Source organism: Sarcophilus harrisii, chromosome 6 (assembly GCF_902635505.1).
Source record: "Sarcophilus harrisii chromosome 6, mSarHar1.11, whole genome shotgun sequence".
Classification (NCBI taxonomy): Eukaryota; Metazoa; Chordata; class Mammalia; order Dasyuromorphia; family Dasyuridae; genus Sarcophilus; species Sarcophilus harrisii.
The window spans coordinates 29,201,628-29,223,435 of NC_045431.1; the positions used below are offsets into that span (position 1 = coordinate 29,201,628).

The 21,808-nt window shown below is 35.1% G+C and overlaps 1 protein-coding gene across 10 annotated transcripts in view; it reads right to left on the reverse strand.

Moving 5' to 3' along the window:
* APBB2 (amyloid beta precursor protein binding family B member 2) overlaps positions 1-21,808 on the reverse strand; it is a 433,360-nt gene that overhangs the window by 202,271 nt on the left and 209,281 nt on the right. For 2 of the 10 annotated variants that reach the window (XM_023506026.2, XM_031942133.1), the window contains one exon: positions 8,757-8,825. The exons of the other annotated variants lie outside the window; for them this stretch is intronic. In XM_023506026.2, the coding sequence (XP_023361794.1) occupies positions 8,757-8,775 (19 nt within the window). In that variant the 5' untranslated portion in view covers positions 8,776-8,825. The remainder of the gene's footprint in view (positions 1-8,756; positions 8,826-21,808) is intronic. 10 annotated transcript variants of the gene reach the window in all.

Sequence of the window (21,808 nt, forward strand, 5' to 3'; positions counted from 1 at the left end):
TAACATATGTTGATATATTTAATAAATATCATAATGTATTATTAATATTATATAATAATTTAATATGATATATAATTATATAATAATAATTGTTAGGAAGTTTTTCCTTTTATCAAGCTTAAATCTCTCTCTTAACCATTTTTACCCATTTCTCCTATGGAAGCAAACAGAATAAATTCAATCCTGATACAGCCTGTAGTAAGCCAAGCCAAAACCCTCAATGCCTTCGGCTGATACGTATATGAAATGATTCCAAAGCAGTTTCCCCATTCTCGCTGCTCTACATATCAACCTCCCTCCTAAAGTGGGACGTCCAGAACTCGGCACAGTCCTCCATTTATGGTCTAAATGGGACAGTGCCCACTGGCACTTCTGGCTCCTTCGTACTGAATACTGTGCTATCTAAGATCATATTAGCTATTTTGGGCTGCTGTGTCATACTACTGAATCATATGGTGCTTTCATGTTCATTAAATCTCCAACTCTTTAAAGATGAACTGCCATCTGGTCATACTCTGCCCATCTTGTGCTTGTGATGTTGATTTTTTTTTTTTGAAACCAAATGTAAGACTTTATACTTAGCCTTATTAAATTTCATCTTATTACCCCTGTCAAGCTGTTTTTTAATCTGACTTTGCCTAACATGTGTCAGATGTCCTTCCTAAATTTGAATCCTCTGCAGATTTGATAAGTATGCCCTCAATGACTTTTTTCCAGAGCAATTGTCAAAAAAGTTAAATTACCTAGGTAGATGTCTAGGGCAGTCCACTAGAGACACACTTCCAGGATCACATCCATAATTACTCTTTCATGATTATGATTCAAACAGTTACAAATCTACTCAACTGGACTGGTGTTGAGGTCACACATTTCAAATGTTTTTCCCATAAAAATAGTCTTTGTCACAGATCTCTGCCAAGAAAGGAACGAAGTTAGTCTAGCATGATCCGTTTTAAACAAAGCCATGGGGGCCTCCATGTTCAAGATTTTCAATAATTGTTTTCCTATTGACAGTATGGTCAAAAACAGTCCCAGGAATGGTAATTGAGCCTTTAGATAATGCAGAACCTCTTCCATTTTGCTAAGAGGGTCAAAAGATTTTCTAAAAACTCATCATTTTTTCCTCCAGCTGTGTGGGGCACCTTTAATTTCTGATAAAAGATCTCTGACAGTAATCTAGAGATCATATCCTCTTTCAAAATTCTGGAATATAGTCCTAACATAAAAAGGTAAAAAGGAAAGAACTTTTGAGAACTATATTTCTGTTATGGGTACACTTAGAAAATGCGGGTATAATTTGACTTTATGATGGTAATATGAAAAAGAAACTAGAGGTGGAAAGGGGAATCATATTGGAAAAAAAGGAAAAAGGAGGTGAAATACTGGTATATAGTCCTTCTGATCTCTTAGGTTCGCATCTCTACCTAATGTTTCCACTCTTTATTAATCATTTTTAAAAAAAAAAAATCCTGCCCTTTCTAGTCTAAATGCAACTTTCCTTGGCAGAGAATACTGGGGAGAAAAGAGGGAAGGGAGGAGTAAGAGTTAAATAGTTTTGCCTTCTCTCAGTCATTTGTGTTCACTGGTCATCAGCTAACTCTGAGCAGCAGTCCCATCCCTTCTATAATCTTACTCATTTCACCAATGTGTGCAACAACAAAAACACTTTTTTGGTCCACAACATTCTTCCTGACCCTTGGCTCATTTTTAAGCTTGAGTACATCACAAAATTCTTAGAGGGCCATGTCATTTTTTTTTTTTTTTTGCATTAATCCTCAAATTATCTGCCTTTGCTTCATTATTTTGTATATATCATCTTTAAAAAATTTGAATTGGCTGATAATCAGCCCAGGCTTATGTTCAGTGTCCTCTCTATTTGGACAAAGTATTAATATTAGTAACCTGGCAACATGATGATTTGTTACTTTTCTCATCTTCTTTTTAGTTTCCAGTCACTTAACAATGTTGTGGACTTGGGTCTTTGGCTACACCAGTGGAGTCTTTAGCCTGAGTTGTAAAAATACTGGGGTGATCACAAGAATGATTTTATATTAAAAGATCTCCAGAGTCAGATTTAGCTCTAAATACAACAAACAAAAAAGAAAAGAAATAAGGAATATGGAATGATTCTAAGTTGAAACCATGGAACAGGAATAGTTTTGAGCAAAAAGGGAAAAATTACCCTGAATACCACAAAATTATCCCAGGTCTTCTAATACCATGGATATTCCATGCCAACCCATGTCAATCCATGCCATGCAGACCAAACTGGCATATTGAAACACAACCAATTGATCTAGCAGCTTGAACCTCTCCTTTACATGAATCACCATCACTACCAAATTCTTCTCAGTTTCCCTTTGCTACTCTCCCTCCCTTTTCTTAAAAACTGAAAAACCTATCTCTTTAGAAGACTTAGCTCTTAAAAAGAGCTAAAAAGATCTGAACTGTGATCTTTTGCCCATCAGTTGGGGATGACCAAACTAGCTATGGTATGTGAATAGTATACTATTGTTGGACAAGAAATGATGAGCAAGTGGAAGAAAAAAACTGGAAATACTTAGATGAACTGATATGGAATGAGATGAGCAGAACCAGCTGAACATTGTACATATTAACAGCAACAGTTTGTGATGATCAGCTATGATAGACTTAACTCTTAGCAATGCAGTGAATCAAGACAACTTCAATAGACTTGGGATAGAAAATGCCATTCACATCCAAAGAAAGAACTATGAAGTCTGAATGTAGACTGAAACATACAAAATATTTTCACTTTTTTTTGTTTTTCTCTTTCTTGTGGTTTTTCCTTTTGTTATGATTTTTCTTTCACAACCTGAATAATATGGAAACATGATTTAAATGATTATTCATTATCACATTGATTGCTATCTTGGGGAAGAGGGGAGGAAAGGGAAAGGAGAAAAATTTGGAACTCAAAAATCTTACAAAAATACAGGTTTAAAATTTAAAAAGAAAAAATAAAGATATAGAAAAACTTCCAATTAAAAAAAAAAAAGTAGTGTGATCCCAACACACATTTGGGTTAGTCGGGTTAATGGTTGAATTGTATTTTGCAGAGTTCCACCTATTCACAAGTCTTATGTTTTCTTTGTTTTTGCTAAGCAATTTAATTTCCTTTAAAAAAAAAAAAAGTTAAGAGCCTTATTGTTGTATGAAGTCTTGGGAATGATGAGTTAGAAACTAGCTCTCACAGTCTTAAGGAAATAAGTGAATTAAAGTTTTTCCTCTTAGGAAGGAGAGGTGAAATGTGTCTGGTTTCCTGACATTACTCAGGAAAGCAAATGCCAAGTGGTCACACCCTCTCCATTTGAAAAATACTATGAAATTACTATACAATTTTAAACAGTAGAAAATTCTCAAAGCATATTTAAGTAGCAAAAAAAAAAAATCATTATATAGTTTAAACAGTAGAAAATTCTTAATGTATTATGAAGTAGGAAAAAAACCACACCCTAGAAAGAAAGCAAATGAATGTCAAATGCCTAAACAAATCATGGCCCATAAATGTAATATAAGGCCACTATGCAAGGATAGATAATTAGGTGACACACTAGATAAAGCAACAGCCTTAGGTCAGGAGGACTTGAATTTCAAATCCAGTCTCAGATATTTACTAGCTGGATAAGACAAAAAAAGAAATGTTCAAAAAAAATGGAAGGATGAGTATGATGAATACAAAGAAATAAAGATACAAACTGATTCCAAGTGAAATAATCAGAATCAGGAAAACAACATATATAATGACTACAACAATGCAGATGAAAAGGATAACTTTTAAACAATTGAAACTGAATGTTGAGATTATTATGATCCAACTTGACCCAAACAAACAAGACTATAACTCCCTTCCTTCTTTGCAGTGGTTGGGGACAAGGGATATGGAATACTACATACAATGTCAGATTTGGCTAATCTGATGGTTAGTTTTCCTATAGTATTTTTTTTCTTCCTTTTTTTATTCTTTGTTATAGGAGATGCTCTCTGGGAGAGGAAGAAGGGAAGAAGCATATAGTGGGAAATGGTAATTAGCAATATTGATGAAAATTAAGCAGAAAGAAAAGAAAAAGATCATAGCAATAGCTTCAGTCAGAGACCAAAGGCTAGATGGAATTAAAATAAAAGAATTTCTGTGGTCAGGAGGGAGCACAACATCTCTTCTATCCTTTGACCCTCTTCAGAATTAAATGATGTAGGTTATTTCAGAATCCTTCTCTCGACCTCCTTTTATTCCACTTTGGCTACCTTGATTGGGCCTTTTAATATTGATCATATAGGAGATTTATCTCTAATACTACTTTTGTTTTTGTTGCCTTGTTTATCATAACAAAATATCCAATTTCAAAATAATATTCTTTGTAAATTAGATACCACAATAATGTAGCCAGAGGTCAATATATGTACATAACTACTTTGGAAGTCCCACAGTTCCTTTCTTTTCTTCAATACAGAAATGGACTTAATTTTTGAAAAAATGAAAAAAAAGAAATCCCACCCCCACGCTCCAAAAATATCAATTGGAGTAATGTGTGCAATAAAAGGACTAATAAAAATGTTGCATTGATATAAAACTTTTCTTTTCTTGGCCAAATTATTTTACTTCCAAGAAAGAAAGAATTATATAAACTTCCACACAGAAGGGTAGGCATGAAAAGCTGCGGAGGAAACAGGAACATTTATGAAGTCTTAGCAAACCATTCTAGAAGACAATTTGAAATATGCTGAAAAAGTTGCTACACGGTACATATTCCTCTGACCTTACAATGTTATTACTAAGGCAATAGACCAAAGGGAATTAAGATTAATTTTCTTATCTAAACTCCTTGAGATTGTCTTACTTTTTCTTTATCTCACCAGGTCATAGAGCAGTGCTTGATATACACTAAGTGCATAAAGCTTAATGACTGATTGTGTGGCTCAAAATAGATCTAAAAGCAATCCCAAATGAAGAGCTCCTAAAATTTTGTGGAAAAAAAAGCATTATCATTGGAATGGATGGATAATCTTTTAAGATGAATACAATAAAAAGAAAATGTGTGTGTGTGTGTGTGTGTGTGTGTGTGTGTGTGTGTGAAAAGCTTATATATAAAAAGCTTAGTCCTTTATAGCTAATATACCTACAAGGGGCGGGGGGGGGGGGAAGCTAGGTAGACGTTCTGCCAGTTACTTTTCCTGGCCTCTCCCCCATAATAAACCTTATATAAATAAGGTAGACCTAGCAAGGGCTTCCACTCTCCTGGCTAATGAATCAAGGCTTTAGTTGCCACAGAAAGAAACAAATCAGATTTTTCCTTTTTTATCATCTTTGTTACCTCTAAACTGTAAGTCGGGATCCACGAACCCTGTTATCATTACCAAATGGAACTCTGATAACAGAAAGTCCTAATTAACTAGAAGGATATCATGGTGAATATGGTGAACCACAATTTTCCCATAATTAAAGAGTCTCTACCTAGCAAAGTGGAATTAGTCTTGGGCTTGGGATTGGGAAATCTGAGTTCAAATTTGGCCTCAGGTGCTTAATAGCTAGCTACATGATTCTGGACATAATAGCTATATGATCATGGACAGATCTTAACATCTTCACTTTCCTCATCCTTAAGGTTGGAGTGATGGACTTCAAGGTCCCCTCTAGATCTCCTTCTATGATCCTAGAATCATGATGATTTTCATTAAAATTCTAATTATTCTGGGGCATCACCAGGGTATTGGACCATGCCAGTTGAATCAAAAGTAAAAAGTCTTAAAGTCTGGGACCAGGGAGCAGCTAAGGATCTATTATCCAAAAATGTAATTAAATCACATTGAGAGACTCATCACAAAGTAGGTCACAAGATTTTGAATTCTTTGGTCACAGTGATATTCAAAATATTTTCCACTATATCACCAGAGAGTAATGAGCTGTCAGTGAAGGAGGTACCCATGCTGGTAAAAAGAAAGATCCTTGAAGACTTGACCTACCAAGTCTGTGTTTTTAAATGACACCATGCTGTACTTATAAAATAAAACATAAAATACAAAGGGAACCTTGTTATAATGTTGGTGTTAGGTGAGGAAAGAATAATATTTATGATGTGATTAGGGAAGTCTACTATAAATCACATGGTTTGACTTAAAGTGTAACTGGATCCTTGAGTAAAAGGAGTCACCTTTGAGAAGGATGCAGGACAGAAAATTCCTTTCAATAAATACACATAATGCTACTGATACTTGCATTTCAAAGTTTTCCCCTCTTTTTAAAAAATGTGAAACATGCCATAATATATACAGCCATCCCTCCTAAGTATAAAAGAAAAAAAACAAAGCTAAGACAGTATATAATGAGTTTCGTCCACATGCTAATAATACCCTTCTGTCTTCATTGCCATAGTAACACAAAAAGTGATGTAGTAAGAAACACTTGCTGTAGTTAGCACAGAAATAAAGCAATACACACAATGTGACCAGACATGCATAGCATACTTTTCTTTCAATATAAGTAAGAGTAGTTTCCCTTTTAGGGAGATAATAAAAACCAAAGAGTTTTAGAATCAAAGAGCTAGAAGGCTTCTCAAGATTTGGTCTTCCTATCTCCAAATAGGTCTACACTGAAATCACCCAACACAGATGGATACTCAGCCAATTTTTGAAGATCTGCCAAGACGGAGGCTGAAGAACATCCTCTCATAGTCTGTTCAAGTTTTCATGTTAACAAGATATGCAAAAGAATAATTCCATGGTAATCGAAATGATCTAGCTCTTTTTTATTTTCCAAAGGAATACTGACAAATGAGACAGGCAATTTTAAAAAGGAATTGCACTGTCTAATTACTAGTAAAACAACAGGACCCAGGAATATAGCACTAGATAATTGTTTTTAATAACTTTTGTACAGCTACCAGGGGATTCAATGAGTGAGAGAGCTAAATGAAATGAATACATTAAAGTTATAGACTCAGAAACCATCAACAGTAGTCTCAGGTTGGTCTAACAGGTTTCTTTCTAGGAAAGACTGTGTTTCATCATTTCCAATAATTATTTCCAAAAATAAGTCCATATCATAAAGTTTATTTTTAGACCTAAAAAAAAGTCTGAACCAGAGGCTCATGTTTTGTTCCTATATATTCTCAAATGTCTACTAGGGTACAGTTGCTCCGCTTTAACTCTTTTAAATAAATAAATATATATATATATATATATATATATATATATATATATATATATATATATCATATGCATTTTGGTTTTTCTCAAATTTTTTTTCCTTTTTGATCTGATTTTTTTCTTGTGCTGCATGGTAATTGTGGAAATATAGATAGAAGGATTGTACATGTTCAACATACACTGGATTACTTGCCATCTAGGGGAGAGGGTGGGAGGAAGGGAGAGAGAAAAAAATTGGGATACAAGGTTTTACAAGGGTGAATGTTGAAAACTAGCTATAGATATATTTGGAAAATAAAAAAAAAAACTTTAAAAAAATAAATATATATATCATATATTTTACACATACAGCCTATAATGGATTTGTTGTTGTTTTGGTGAGGGAAAAAATTTGGAATTCAAAATCTTACAAAAATGAATGTTGAAAAAAAATTTTAATTATGAAAATGAAACATTTTTTAAAAATTCACAAAATTATTTTTGACATTTAAAGACCCTCTATCTCTTTCAGAACACACAATACTCAAACACTCATTGTGCCAAATTTGTGAATTTATTTTTAAACAATAAAATATTATGATCTAATCATCTCAGCAGAGTTATCTGTGACTGAATCCTTTCTCTGGAACTGTGATCTTGGGTTCATCATTTCAAGTCCTTTCTCATCTCCAGCTATAAAAAATAGGCTGTGTTGTTGGTTACTTAAGTACCCTAATACGGGGCTTATTACTTATATAGTCTTTTGACTTCTTTAATGGAAATGAAGTAGTCAAAGTATGATGAGGGAAGATGAAACTGACCTGCTTTCAAAGTCAGTGTTAGCATAGTAGTTTAAAGCCAACCATACTTCCTTTTAAGCATCTTTGATAATATAAGCTCAGCTAGTTGAGGCTTTAAACATGCCGAATAACACATCCCTGTATCTACCTCAAAGGAAAAGAACCAAATGGGTTACCATTACAGTTCAGTGATTTTTTTTAATCAGATTTTTTTTTATTCAACAGTGTCAACAACTAAAACTTAATTAAAATTTAAAAAGCTATTCACAGTGTCTTTTCCAAGAATCTAACAAACAGGATGTGCTATAGCATTCAAAGATTTGCCAAAAGAATTAGATAAAAAGCACCCCATGAAAAAGAAGCGGGATTGCCTACTAGTGAGTGTCTCAACTTATGACTGAAGGCAACAAAACACACATAATTATTAGAGCTAAGTTAGAAAATCAAAGCTGACTTACACTAACATCTGTGGCTTCTAGCCTCACCGAACATTTAATAAACTCTGAAATCATTGTACATGTTCTGTTTTACATAGCTTAAGCTTTTTTATGATTTAATATGTGCTTGAGCATTACAATTTAGTATAAATGCTTTTTCTATTTTTGTACATTTCCTTTTGATGTACTAAAGCAATTGAGGAAGCAAATTAGTATATTAGCTAAGTTTACCTGGGAAAGGCCATAGTCCAAAAAGAAAAAAAAATTGTTTTCAAATCACAAGTATAAGGCTGAAACAAACAAGGTCAGATAATAAATTTTAAAGAGGCAAATGCTTCTCTGCATTGAAACACGTGAAAGGGTAAGGGTATCTGACCTGGAAGTACTTCTGACATGGATCACTGGGCGCCAGCAATGGATCAGGAAATGGGTTATAATTTGAAATCTGAAAAGAGGGATCATTCAAGAAATTAAAAATCCAATAACCAAAAACATTAAAGGAAAAAAAAAGCATCTCATTAAAAGTCTTTCTTAAAATAGTTAGGCATTCTAAATATACTCTTTCAGCCTTCATAGCATGTCAATATTAAACATATTAAATAAAAATTAAATTATCCAAAAGTCTGCTCACCACACTTTCCCAATTTTACATAAATTATATTGTATAACAGAATTTTTGGTTTTTTAATGTTTCCAGTTTCTTATCTTATTAAGACCAAAAATTCCTATACCCGATAGTTTGCAAAATTTAAAAAATTAAATAAAATCCAATTTAAGAGCACAACAACAGATTAGAAAAAAATGTCCTCATTCAACCTCCCTTCCCAGCAAGAGTTAACAACAAAGATGCCATTTAGCACGGTAATTATAACAGAGTAAAAACATTGGGCATAGTTCTTCAATTATATTCAAATCCAAAAACTGAACACCTGGAAAGATTATGTTTCTCAAAACTAGTCTATGCCTTTCCAAATTGGCAATTTTTTAATGAGCATTGTTTCCTACTTTACAATTCAGATAACAGCCTGACAATCTGGTCTATTGACCCATAATATATTTTTAATTATATTTTCATACATGGAGGGCAAGGCTCATTGCTCTGATATAATTAAAAGGACAGGCTTATTCCAAACTGCTTAGGAACAGCTAACAGCGATGGGTTGCTCTTCCATGATGATTTCTGGGCCTGCCTCCTCACTTGTTCTATACCCTTTTATGGATGTTTAAAGCAATTTAGTCATTTTGAAAAGTTCACCTTTTAATGGTCCTTGTTATTGAGGAACAGAGAGCTAGAGAGGAGCATGGAGCTGAGTGTGTTTGTATGGGAAGTTTAGAAAGATTAGAATACCAAGATTCTGATGACTCTTTAAAATGTACAATTCTCATAGGAAACTGAGTTAATTGATAAGCTCAGGATCTTACAAAGTTTTTTCTTTTAATGAGATGAAAATAAAAATTCATTTCCTCATATTTTCCAAGGTGGTTCCACAAACACATTTTAACTCAAGGACAATATTCTTCCTGTTGTTTTATGCATTCTAAAATAGAGGCACAAAGTGAGATACATTTGGCTAGCCCAATTTGTTTACTTCCTAATGAATGAGAATGTTATATAATCTAAAATAAGTTTGGAGAAACCCTAATTATAAAATAATTCATATGCTCACTATTTTTGCAACTGAATCTAAAGACTTTTAGAGTGAAACATACTAATCCATAAATTATAACTCCTAATCAAAACATTCTCTCATTTTCTATATTATGGGAGGACATAGAATGTGATTCAAATTCAATTTTTCTGACACATAAGGCACACTTGTATCCATATTTTTTTTCTCAAGTAATAATATTCAAATGCCTTTTTTCAAAGGCAAAGGACCGATGGCAGGACCACTACCCATATTTTAAAAATCCTGTTGTGATTTTAAAGCAAAATATAAAAGCATTTAATTGCAAACTGTCAGGCAGCAACTATTCTTCCTTCCAGCCGGGTTCTTATAAAGCTTATTAATGAAAATCCATATTGCTGATATGCCCCGTGATGATGCTATTAAGGCTAAATAAACTTCCAATCTGGCTAGAGATGAGAGCATTCATGTGAAAACATGAGGACATTTAGATCTAAACAAAACAAAGGGGGAAAAAAACCACACATTCTAAGTCAGGAAAAAGCAGCACCATCCTCCTGATGAAGCTACATGAGGAGAGGCTGATGTTATACATAGCAGAGCACTCCTCCATTTAACCAGACAATAAGTTTTTTTATTAAGCATCTACTATGTGCCAGGTAAGGGCAACTAGATGGCACAGTGGATAGAGTCCTGGTCTAGAATCAAGACTCTCCTTACTGAGTTCAAATATGGCCTCAGAAACTTATTAGCTGTGAGACTCTGGGAAAGTCACTTAACCCTGCTTGCCTCAGTTTCTCCTTCTGTAAAGTGAGCTAGAAAAAGATAATGCAAATGTAGGGTCACAGAATCAGACTGAAACCAACTAAAATGCATCAAGCACTGTGCTACGTGTATTCACATGCGGATCGGATACTGGCCACCAAAAATTTCATCAAAACCTCCTAACTAATCAAAACTCTTTGAAAAACTGAGATAAACTGACAGACTCCTTCCTCTTCTCCACATACAGTTTTCATTTCTATGCTGCCAGTCTAATCCAGCCTTCATTCTCTCAAGGATAGAATGTTTTAAACAGCACCCCAATTTGCCTCACTACCTCCAGTCTGTCTCTGTTCCAACTCAATCTACACATTGCTTCCTAAAATAACACTTGGCACAAAGTACTTCCCAATGGGTATATCTGCTCAAGAATTTTCAATGGCTCCCTGTTGTCTACCGAAATAAGCTCTCATCTGGCCTTTAAGAGACTCTGCAATCCGGCCCCTCTCTATGCTGACAATAATATTTTGTATTTCTCTCCTTACATGACTCACAGGATTTGGGGACAGAAGAAAGCATCCCTGGACAATAAACTCTGACTCCCCATAAAATGCAAAATTACTACTTGTGCTACTTATATAATAGGATTTTAAAAGTATTTATTAAATACAATGACATTGTGAGTAGATAGTAAAAATAAGAGACCTGCAAAGCATTTTCTATACATTATTTCATTTGAAGCTCACAACAATCTGTGAAGTAAGCAATAAAAGTATTATTACCCTGCTTTGATATACAAGGGCTGGAGATGATATTCAAAAAAGTTGGGAACTAACAGGATCACAGAGCTAATAGATAGGAGAGGTAGAATTTGAACCCAGATTTTCTCGATTCAAAATGTGTCCTCTATCCACAAAAGTGCTATCAACTGTGGTACTTCTTTAAATCCTAAAGATATATATGTAAAAGCTGTTAACATGAGTCTCTAGAATACCTCTTAATTTGTTCCCTTTGTTCCCTCTACTTAGGATGCTCTCCTCATGGGCCTCCATTGAAGTCCTTACCCTTCCTGGAGTCCTCAAGCATCTGGTCACAATACCTTCTATTCCAATCACTACTGCATTTCTTATTTAGTCACTTAGCAGATATTCTCTGTACACTCATTTATTTGTTTTCCCAACTAAACCGTTAAGTTTCTTAAGGACCAGATCAACAGTGTCTCTGTCTCTTCTTATTACCAGAACCCAAATACTTGATAAATGTTTCTGATAATATTGAGAAGTCTCTTATCTCCTTTCTTTGGGGCTCCCATTCTCTCATGAAGATGCATCCAGATACAAGACAGGTCCAGGATAAAGCAGGGATCCGTTCAATAATTTTTGGTAAGATAGAAATACGTGCTCCAAGAGATTATTCCTTCACATTGATGAAGGAAACAGCTATGAACAAGGATACTGGCCCTAGGTGCACAAAAGGGAGAGATATAGAAAATGTGCACCTGCTATTCCAAGGGAACAGAGGAACTGGTACAATTGTATATTCTTGCATTGGGTACTACATAATCCAGTTATAGGGCTGACACTCTCCCCTGCCAGATAGACTAGTACTTTTAAAAAGAGTTTACTACACGTACACTTCATGAACTAAACAGAACATCTTCTTTGTGTTTTATTGAGAACCACAGCAGGACAAAGGAATACTGATAGCAGCCATTCAACAGCTCCAACTAAAATGGTCACAAACAAGAACGAGATGAAGGCTTAATCTGCTTAACAGGGCCTCTTATCTATCTATTAGAGAAAACATAAGAAATGAACTGCCTCATAAAGCAGATGGTCTTCTCTAGTTTCTTAACAAGATAATTAAAGGAAACTAAAGAGCGAGGATCTGCTAAATTGACCATGGAAAATGATTTAATCTGAACCAGACTGTAGGAGTTTCTGAAAAAGGGATTTCCAGTTTCCCCATAAAACTGACACAGGTCATTTGACAACATCTAAATCAAGAAAGAGAGCCGTTCCGAGGGCATTTGCTTCCTGGGCAAGATGGACCAATCTGGCAGGCCACACTAATGAACCAGGGTGGGAGGTGAGAGATTAACATGGCTCCACAGACAGAAGAGTAAAAGGGTTGGTCAGACTTGGGTTTGAGCTCTTTCTGGTTCTGCTACAAAATGACTTGTGACCTTGACCAACTTCTCTCATTTCCCCATCTGAAAAACCAGAAATAACACCATAAAGTTTCTTTTCTGCCTTTCTGCAAAAGAGAGACCAAATGGTGGAATTTAAAGGTAATTAGCACTTGAGGATAGAACAAAGGCGAAGAATACAACACAAGGAAACTGAAGTCACTTTACCCACAATGCAACTCAATGTTATGATCAAGATCTTTCATTATAGTCCCAGTGAGCTAACTGTATTTAAATGGATGAGAGGCTCCTGCAGGGTCCAGGCTGATTTTTGGTGGGGGATTTTTCAGTAACTGTTTCCTCTTCTCCTAGTGAAAGTACCTGGCATTCAGCAGATGCTGGATTTAAATGAATAAAACTCAGAAAATACTTGTCATAGGGGTTTACTCTTGGGACAGAAACATTTTTCCAAATGATGTTTGCATGAATCCAGCAAGCACAGAAATATATTCTTCAAAAGCAGACAGGTCGCCAACCTGTGGGAATGGTGTTTAAAAAATTCTTCATGGGAGAGTCTCAACTGTATGTTCTAACTTTGTTTTTTGCATCTTTGACTATCCCTAGACTATATGGCATAGTGAACAGAAGGTTAAAATTGTTGTCTCTAAGTTCTGGATTCAAATTCCACTTCTATCACTAGTTACCGCTAATATCTTGGGAGAGTTAACTTCTCAGAATCTCTATTTCTTCATATGTAAAATGGATGATACCACCCATATATCATGCCTCAAGTGAATCTGTGATTTTGCTGACATGGATATGCTTTCCAATGATGCAAGTTGTAACCCTTCCATAAATGGCTGTATAAATGTAGGTATTCTTCTTCTCCTATTTCTTTCTTGAATAAACATGCAATTATATTACAAAGGAATTAAAGACAAAGTAATTCAAAGTTGGAATATTTTGTAGCTAAATATTCATTGGATATCACTACTAGGTCTGTACCTCAAAGGGACCATAAAAAATGGAAAAGGACCTATATGGAAAATATATATATGCACATATATGTAGTGCAGCTATTTTTGTGGTGTCAAAGAATTGGAAATGGCTGAACAAGTTGTGGCATATGAATGTAGCAGAATACTACTGTGGTCTAAAAAATGATGAGCAGGCAGATTTCAGAAAAACCTGGAAAGACTGACATGAAGTGATGCTGAGTGAAGTGAGCAGAACCAGAAGTATGATGCTGTATGATGACGAACTATGATAGACTTAACTCTTCTCAGTAATCCAATAATGTAAGATGATTCAAAAGGACTCATGACAGAAAATACCATTCAGGGAAGAATTATGGAGTCTGAATGCAGATTGAAGCACTGTATTTCTACTTTTATTTTTCTTTTGCATGGTTTTTCCCTTTTGCTCTAATTCTTCTTTCACAACAACTAATGTGGAAATATGTTTAATATTCTTGTACATGTATGACCTATATCAGATGGATTGCCATCTTAGGGAATGGAGAAAGAAAAATGGAAATCATAATATTATAAAAGTAGATGTTAAAAAAATACCTTGAAAATTTCATTAGAAATCATACCATTCAATAGAACTGTGACACAGCCCAAGACTCAAATGGCTGGCCATTTATTTTCTTGCCTGTTTTAGGACATACCAAATTAATTATTTTCAAATTTATTAAGAAATATTTATTAAAAGTCCATTATGTATCAGATACATAAAAAGCATAGTCACCAAGAAAAATGGAAGAACTTATATTAAATATTAAGTTCAATGCTCTGAATTTTATAATATTCTTACAAGGAAATAAAACCTCCTTAAAACTGTTAAATCAAGTTCACCATACAATTTTTATTTTTTAGCTGAGGCAATTAGGGTTAAGAGACTTGCTCAGGGTCACTCTTGACACTAGGAAGTATTAAATGTTTGAGGTCACATTTGCACTCAGGTCCTCCTGACTTTAGGGCTAATGCCCTATTCACTGTGCTACCTATCTGCCCCACCATACAATTTCTTAAAACAATTTGCATGATGTTTAATTTTCCACAATTTTTTCCTGTCATTTAATGATAGCTTGAAACTTGGCTAATTATTACAGGCATTTATTTGTTAATTTAATAATCAATACTGTTCTTCACCATATAATTTCTTAAAATAATTTATGTTTTATTTTCTATAATTTTTTCCTGTCATTTAATGATAGCTTGTAACTAGGTTAATTATTACAGGAATTTGTTAATTTAATAATCAATACTATTCTTTACAAGATTTTCCCTTTGATAATGGTCCCTAGTTTATAAAATAACCTCTTTTTGAAGCAATTCAATTTCTTAATTAGTGTTTCATACTTTAGCCCGACTTCATTTGTATCACTTTTATTATTTAGCAAGCATCATATATTTAGATATTAAATGTCATTTAATAATAATTGCTGTTTTCATTTTAGTATCAAAGGAAAACCTCTGGCCAAGATGTATTTTTAAGAAATAAGCACAAAGTATAATTACTTTATTATATTCTGGGTGCTTTAACACAGTAATGATATATGATTATGATAGATCTTATATTTAATTTGCAATTACATAGATTAAACACATTGAAAACCATCAGATTTTTAAAATTCATTTTCATTTTTTGCTTACTATCATAGGATCGGTGCTCTTTTGATGTGGTGCACTTCTTCTACTAACTAGTCAGAGGTTCTTGGCAAAGGCCAAAAGGTTCATCCACCATTCAAAAATTTAGTGATAAAACTCTCTAAATTTAGAGACAGCACCAGACTACCTAGAGTAGGCCTTTTATTGTGAAATAAAGAAATCTTTCGATAATTTTAATATCTTTCAGAGCTTGGTCTGTGAACTCAGAGAGCCTTCTATACCAGGCTGAAGATGAAGAATATTATTCTAAGAAAAAGAATATTAAATAATTGAATTTCAGTAGAAGGTTATTGTCTGAGAAGAAGAAGAGCTAATTTGGTTATTATATTTCAATGGTATTCACAGTCCATTATCAGACCAGGTCTTCCAATATTTCATATCTTAAAATGAAATAGTATTCGGGTCACTCCATCTCATAAAAACTCTAGGTAACCCAAAACATAAGATTAATGGGAAGGGGGAAAGAAGGAAGCAAAAAATGTTGGTATGGAAGTGATTATAATTATACTTCTTATAATTAATAAATTACATCAATAAAATACTTGTTATAATTAATAAATTATATCATAATAAAAATATACTTCTTACTGAAGTATAGAGCTGCATGAGCTCATGCAATATTTTGGGTTATAGCTATCTGGGTTTGTGTCTTATGCCCTCACCAGAGTAGAAAGTTTCCTGAGGCCGAGAAAGATGTCTTATTTAAGGTTTGCATCTGCCTTGACATCTAGTAAAGTGTTTTGAGTGTATTGAGTACATGTTTATTGGAAGATTACTACATCATTGGCTAACATCGTACACTTCATTGTGGTGTGATTTATTTATTTAAAGGCCTTTCCAAAGGCCTGGGAGGTTCTACCAGATTGGGATACCTGTGAATTGAATACACAGAGTAGGAAAGAAAGCCTGACCTTGACACCTAAAGGACTCAAAGTTTCACTTACACATTAATTACTAGGTTAAGGATTCTTTAAAGGGGGACATCTAGAACATCAGCCCTGCAGTCAGGAGTTCAAATCTGCCACTATATGACCTTGGACTAGTCACTTAACCCCAAGGGCCTTACAACAGCAGCAACAAATAACACACACAAAAAAATGAAAGACATATGCTTTTTAAAGACCAAGTTAATTAATTACATATGAGTTTTTTTTTTTAATGCTTCCTTTTGATCATTAGGGAAAAAAACTCTATTTCCAACACTCTTATCTCTTCGGCTTCAGCAGTAAAAAAAAAAGAGCAAGACTGAGTAGGTGTAAAGAAAAGCCACTCAGGTAAATCAAAACTCAGGGCTTTCAAAAAAAAAAATTTGATCACTATTTCAGTATAATTGGTTTTCTCCGTAATCCTATGTATTTTATTTTAAAATATTTATATTGAAAAAGGATCACTGGGCCTCATCAAAAGTGAATATGACATAAAAAAGGCTAAGAACCTCTGGACTAGAAAAAACAAACTACTTAAATATTGGCACCTTTTACGTGTTAATAATATATTTATGTGATGTTTCAAGGTATATAAAGCTTTGACCTTGCACGTTTATTATCAGGGTTGTTTTTCTTGGGTTTTCAATTGGGGGTGATCAAAGGGGGATGACTGTAGGGTAGAAAAAGAGAAATAAAGAAAGAGAAAAAAGGAAAGAAAGAGAGAAGAAAGAGAAAAAAGAGAGAAAAGAAAGAAAAGAGAAAAAGAAAGAAGGAAGAGGGAAAGAGAAACAAAGAAACAGGGAAAGAGAAAAAGAGAAAGAAAGAAATCTTTTTAAAATGCTCAGAAGAAAATGGTACATATTCTCTGACCCAGCAATACCATTTCTACATCTGTATCCCAAAGAGATCAAAGAAAAGGACTTATCGGAACAAAAATATTTATAATAGCTCTTTTTGTGGTGGCATAAATTTGGAAATTGAGGGGATGAGCAACAATTGGGAAATGGCTGAACATGTGGTGGTCTATGAATATGATGGAATACTACTGTACTGTAAGAAATGATGAGGGGGATGGTTTCAGAAAGACTTGGGAAGACTAATGTGACCTGATACAGAATTGAAGTGAACAAAAATGGGAAGTCATTATATATAGTAGCAGCTGTATTGCAACAATATTGAATAACTTGTGAAAGTCTTAGTTAACTCTGATCAAGATAATGATCCAAGACGGTTCAGAAGGACTCGTGATGAAAAATGTTTTCCCACTTCCAGAGAAAATTGATGAACTCTGAGAGCACAATGAAGTATAATTTTCTCTCTTTGATTTTCTTGCTTTTTTGCAGCATGGATAATATGGAAATGTTTTGCATGATTTCACACATACATTGCTTGCCTTCTCAGTATGGGACAGAATTTCAATCTCAAAATTTTTTTTAAAAAAGAATGTTTTAAAAAAAAGTTTTTTGGATCCTCAGAGGGAAGGAAAGCCAGAAGAAAAGAAGATGAATGGATCAGCACTGAGAGTTGAATGGAGAATTTATTATATACCTAAAAGGAAATTCAAACTAAACATGATCAAAATTTGAAGTCCCACAATCTTCTTTTTCTGCTCTATTTTAGATGTAAAAATGTGTTTTAACTGGTATTTCATAAGTCTAGAATTTTTAAACAGCAGCAACAATGATAATTTTGACTCTTACTCTCATGAGCTCTGAGACCACATGCAAGTGGCAGAACCTGGGCTGGAAGCAATCTCAGAGGCCCCCCAGTCCAGCCGGTGCCTGAATGAGAAAACCCTCTAAAACATATCTCCTAAGCGGTCATCCTACTTTTGCTTGATGACTTTTAATGAGAGTCATCAAGGGTCATCCCTATTTACCCAGGCAGCTCATTCCAGTTTAGCTCTGTCAGAAAACTTTTCATTTCAGAAAAAGTCTAACTTTTCTTCCACAAGGTAACTTTACATCCTTGGAGAGAAGAAAGGCAATCAGGTAGTTTTGAAGGCTTTTTTTCAGCCTGGCTGAACATTCTTGGTTTATACAACTGATTCTCAGATGGCACAAACTGATCCACCTCCTCTGAATGTTGTCCACTTATCAATGTGCTTCTAAAATATCCCACTCGGAACTGACCACAACCACCCAGACTGGTATCAGAACAATGCAAAACACACACACACACACACACACACACACACACACACACACACACCCCTTCCATACTATGCTTTTGTTATCTTACACTTGTAAAGCTGATTTTTTTATTTAACACAAGAGTAAGATTTTATATTTCCCTCTGTAAAGTTTCGACTTATTGGATTCAACCCAACATGAGAGTCTGTCAAACCTTTTTTGGCTCCAGACTGCCATCCAATGAGGTTAGCTAGCTTTGTGTTAACTGTAAATTTGATAAGCAAAGATAGATCTACTGAAGTCACTGATAAAACTGTTAAAACAGTCAGGGCTCAAACACAGATTCTTAAGGCATTCAACTCACTTTGCCGCAGGCTGTACAGGGCAGAGCGCTAACCCTGGAAGGACAAGACCTGAATATAAAGTGAGATCCTATTACTTATTACCAGGGTGATCTCAGCCCAGGACAAGCTTCATTCCCCTCCCAGGTGTGTTTCTGGCTCTCCAGATTTCACAATGAGTCCTCAGCTTCCATCACACCTTGGAAATATTCCCAGGGCTTGGGCTTTCTCATTCTGGAGCTCTCCTATACACCTTCTCTCTTTGACAAAACTTCCCACCCTTTCCTTCCTCACCCCTCTCCTTTCTGCTCCCAATGATGGGACATCGTGCTGTATTAAATTTAAAATCCTTGAAGGTAGGGGCTTTTTATCTTGCATTTGTATCCTCAAGGCTCAGTACAGAGCCTGGTACTTTAGCGCTTAATAGGGATTTGTGCCTGTGCTTGCCTCTCCGAATTATATCACAATCCCTAGGCCTTAGTTTCTCCATCTGTAAAATGAGAGAATTGGACAGAAAGGAGGGGTCCTTTCTGGATTTATAATTCTAGGGTTTGTTTTTTTTTCATGCAAAGATAGTTTTCAACACTCATCCTTGCAAAATCTTGTGTTCCAAATTTTTCTCCCTCCCCTAGACAGCAAGTAATCCAATCTGGATTAAACATATGCAATTTCTCTAAACATGTTTCCACATTTATCATGCTGCACAAGAAAAATCAGATCAAAAGGGGGAAAAAGGAGAAAGAAAAAAGCAAGCAAACAAAAAACAACAAAATGTGAAAATACTATGCTGTGATCCAGTCAGTCTCTGTGGTCCTCTCTCTGGATGCATAATCCAGAGCATTTTAATATGGAGTCCAAGATATGCTCAGATAGATGTCAGGGGGTCCACTCACCCATCAAATCAGCCCTTCCCTGGAGTTATCCATTCAACCAAGATCAAAAAATTCAGGGCTGTCTTTGACAACTCTCTCTCTCTAATTCGTACCCCATGACCAGGTGATCCAACTGTCCATGGAGTTTTCTCAAAGACTGGAGTGGTTTGCCATTTCCTTCTCCAGTGGATCCTTTATCACCAATCAGAAGTTGGCTTGCTCAAGGTCACACAGCTAGATTGGGTTTGAATTCAGTTATTCCTAAGATTCCAAGCCCAGTGCTCTATTCACTGATCTGCCACAAACCTTCATTAAGTATATACCATGTACCAGCCATTGAAGTAAGCATTAGGGATACAAAGAAAGGTAACTTTCCCCTCTCCAAAAAAGTCACAGCTCTTAAAGCTAACAAGGAGTAGAATGAAGGAGGCAGATTAATGTTAATGTTAATTGGATTAATTGTCAACTTATCTTCCAAATGTTTCTCTTGTCCATCTCTTTTCCCCTTCTTCCTATTCTCACTGCCATGAGGATCTGAAACTGAGTAACTGAGCCGAGACGATTACCAAAGCTTATTTGGTTCTCTATGCCGCCATTGCTCTCTACTCCAATATATCCTTACCCTACTGCCAGATTAAATTTCCAAACATGCAGTTTCAATCACATCCTTCCCCCCCAAAATACTTGTGACCATGTGGAACAACGATTCCTTGTCGCCTAGCAAATTTTGATCAAAATGTCTCATCTGGGCATTCAGGATCCTCCTCCATATGGGGCCATCCTATTATTGCCCTTAAATATATTACATGATTTTCACAAACTGGGCTGACCATTATTAATGCAACACTCCCACTGCTTCTCCTCCTCAGAGCCTGTTCTTATATTGCTCCCTCCGACTGAAGTTCCTTCTGCTATATCTTTTTCACTGAGGTACTCAGAGGAAGCCATGTTTTTAAAGTGTGGTTATTTCCCTATCACCTTCCAATTTACATCCAATATTTCCCAATCACATCAACTCAGTTCGATGGAGGGTCAGGACCAATCCGCCTTCACCACTCCTCCTGCAACATATCCCTTATCCCTAATACTGTTTCTGAGGCACAACATCCCCTTTACAATATTTATCTCCAAATATCACGTTTCTGTGGATTCAATGAAGGACACGAGGTCATTTATTGATCATGAAACTGGGTCAGTCCAGTGGACAGAAACTGAACCTTCTTATCCAACTCCAAATCCTCATTCTGAGCTCTAATTTACAGAACAGCCCAGGAAACAGAATAGCACAGTGCTGAAAAAGTCACTGAGTAAGAAATCAGATTCAGTTCAAATCAGGTTCAGTCTCAAGACTATCAATTGTCTCATCTGCAAAAATAATGAGACTGGATCAATGACCCTTAAAGCCCCTTTCCAATTCTTAATATTGATGTCCTCTGACTCTCAAACTGTAGAAGGGACCACAAAGTTTTCTAAAATTAGAAGCTTAGAATTTGCCGTAAAAAAATTGGAATCAGAAAATTTAGTGTTACCATTATCCTCAAATCGAATAAAGACCTTTGAACTTTTACATTTTCAAGATTCCAGGCTATTTACGTTATCACCCACCAGTAATACTCTGGCTTCCTCCATAAATAAATACAATCTATTTCATCAGTAACCTGAATAAGGCTACCATAAAAATGGCAATGAGGAAGATACTGTCCATGAAGTACAGTTCACCGGCACTTTTTTCCAAAGAAGGCGCACAAACGACTTCATTTATACTAAGGATTAAACTTCAAGTCCACAACTCATTGCCTTCATTTATGAAAATCATTTGGTACAAGTTACATATTCTTTTCACAGGCTATACTAAAACTTCCCAGAAACTGTTTTTATATACTTTAAGAAGTGATTCCAGATAGAAGTGTACATTAAAGTGTCAAACACTGCAGAGAATGAAGATTATCGCCATTTTTATATCC